Raw genomic sequence first — 2,353 nt, 5'->3', positions numbered from 1 at the left:
ATTTTTATCCAATTAATCGTCAGAATAACCAATTACTAAATTATTTAGTTATTGGTTGTAGTAATATTTATTAGGTAAGGACAAATATTCTTGCTGTATATTCTCAACAAATTAGTGTGAAGCGACTATATTGCTATTCTTTTGCTTTTCAGTTGATATTTCTTACAGGGTTTATTCTTACTTAAAAATTCTTAGAACAATAACAGTAGAATTCACSGTAAGTATAAAGTGTAGTTTTTCCATTTTGAGATGTAGGATTTGGTTGATTCCTGGTTAAAAATCTTGTGATTTTTGGGACTTTTAAGGATGAATTTTAGCAGCTCTTTTGCAGAATGGAATGATAATGCAAAAAAAACGGTTTATTATTTCAATCAGGTTGCGGTCCGGGCCTCACTAGAAGCTTAATGTTAGCCAACCTCATCCATTTGTACACCAGTTAATTTGTGTTTGAGATTGCTGTCCWGCGGGTTCAAAGAATGGCCCAAATAATTTATTAAATGTCCCGAATTAATATGAAACTCGTGTAGATGATTCTATTTAAAATGTGGGATGTTTCCTGCTTATGAACAGTCAAACCTTAAATTATTTGACTTTTTACCTCAGGATCCTGCGGCCTCCAGYGTTCCCATCAGCCTCGTCCTCAGGCTGAGGAACAACAAGAAGGAGCTCAACGACATCCGTTTTGAGTTCATGAGTGGCAGAGGTAGAAACGCTCGCAGACGGCTTTTTGTCTGTTTTTGTCTCGCCCTGCTCGAAGCCACTCATGTCGTTTCTGTCCTCAGACTCTGCTGATGGCGTCTCTCAGGAGCTGGTCTCAGCCGGTCTGGTTGATGGGAGGGACTTGGTCATCGGTAGGTTGATGACTTTATTCGCTGCGTTACATTTTAGCACATTTACAGTTCTTGGTTAAATAATATTTGAAGTATTTGTCTGTGCCTGTTCCTGTTAATATCTATTTTTTCTGTCTTCTATTTAGTTGCTGCCAATTTGCAAAAGATTGTTGATGATCCTCAGAGTAACAAAAATGTGACCTTTAAACTGGTAAGTTAGGAGACTTTATTTAACATGCATTTTTATTTATTTTGATGCCACTATATGAAATACAGTACAGCCCGCTGGGTTTTCTTATTTTTGTCCTCAGACAGCGTATTGTCCAGTGATGCCAGTGCCGATAAACGGGTTGCTGCTTTATGCAAACCGACTTGATGTAAAAAAAAAAAAACAAAAAAAAGTGTCTCCATTGCAGTTTTTTGAAAAACACCAATGTCGATACGGCTGAAAAAAAAAGACCTCATCCTTGCTTAAACATTTTTGAATGAGAGTTCTTTTTTTCAAAGTTTGTGTGTTTCAAGAAGCAAATTTTGTTCTTGTAACTTCAATTTTATGGTTAATGGAAACACACAGCTAATGAAAATCACGTCAACAAGCATCCACCTTCATAAACGTCTGTAGTTGCAAGCCCCCATACTTAAACTGTGATTTAGGACCAGACAGAGTCATTCAGAATGCCACTAATGGCCTCAAWGATGCACTTCTGCATCCTTAAAAAGTCTTAATCTAAAGCTGAGGCCTTAAAATGTCTCAAATTCACTAAAAAAGTAAGTCTGCCTTTAATATGTTAATCCTAAGTTATAATTTTGTGTTGATAGGACTATGTAATGTATATTCAGTTTATCTATATTTTCTCGTGGGATTTTCTGACAGCCAAAMGTTTGAGTCGCACTCGCACGTCTTCATTGCGTTCTGTGACTCAGGACGTTGAGGCTRCCGTTAACTAGCTGCTAGCATTCATTCATTCACGATGGTCTTAAAAATATTTTGAGTCTTAAATCAGAGGTTGTTGAAACCCTGGATGAAGCAGAAATCATGGCTTTTGTTTGTTTCCAGGCGTCTGGTGTGGAGGAGTCCGAGATTCCCGACGATGTAAAGCTGATCGGATTTGCGCAGCTCAGCATCAGTTAAGTGGAGCAGAGTTGGCGAAATAAGACTGAAACGTATGGTTTTGCACAGCTGCATTGTAGTCAACTCCAAGGACCCACTACTGCCAAAGAGAGGAGACTGAGGATGAGGAGGGAGTGGAGTGAGGTTGGCAGGAGTGTGACTCTACTGCAGGATGCACGAGGACCACACCAAGGGGCTCAGCTCATCACAGGAACCACACTTGAAATGTTTACAGTGCGCTTATAGAGTTTAACGGGAGAGAAAAATGCAATCAACTATTATCAGCTCCTAATTCGTTTTCCTTTTAGTCCTCCTCCGCATACACAAGCACAATCCAAACCATCTCCTGCCAGTACTGGAAACTGATGGCCTTTTTTTTTCTTTTCTTTTCTTTTTTTTTTTTTTAAGTCAG

General features: G+C 38.8%; 1 protein-coding gene across 1 annotated transcript in view; it reads left to right on the top strand.

Moving 5' to 3' along the window:
- The window catches only part of LOC103479184 (serine/threonine-protein kinase OSR1-like), a 16,065-nt gene extending 13,718 nt beyond the window's left edge, over nt 1–2,347 (top strand). Inside the window, exons 9-12 of the mRNA XM_017309854.1 lie at nt 571–703; nt 783–851; nt 977–1,041; nt 1,888–2,347. Coding sequence (XP_017165343.1) covers nt 571–703; nt 783–851; nt 977–1,041; nt 1,888–1,962 — 342 coding nt within the window. The 3' untranslated portion in view covers nt 1,963–2,347. The remainder of the gene's footprint in view (nt 1–570; nt 704–782; nt 852–976; nt 1,042–1,887) is intronic.
- The last annotated feature ends 6 nt before the right edge of the window (nt 2,348–2,353 follow it).

This window comes from Poecilia reticulata, linkage group LG17 (assembly GCF_000633615.1).
Source record: "Poecilia reticulata strain Guanapo linkage group LG17, Guppy_female_1.0+MT, whole genome shotgun sequence".
NCBI lineage: Eukaryota > Metazoa > Chordata > Actinopteri > Cyprinodontiformes > Poeciliidae > Poecilia > Poecilia reticulata.
The sequence above is the reverse complement of the archived record's forward strand: the minus strand, read 5'-3'. Positions and strand labels throughout refer to the sequence as shown.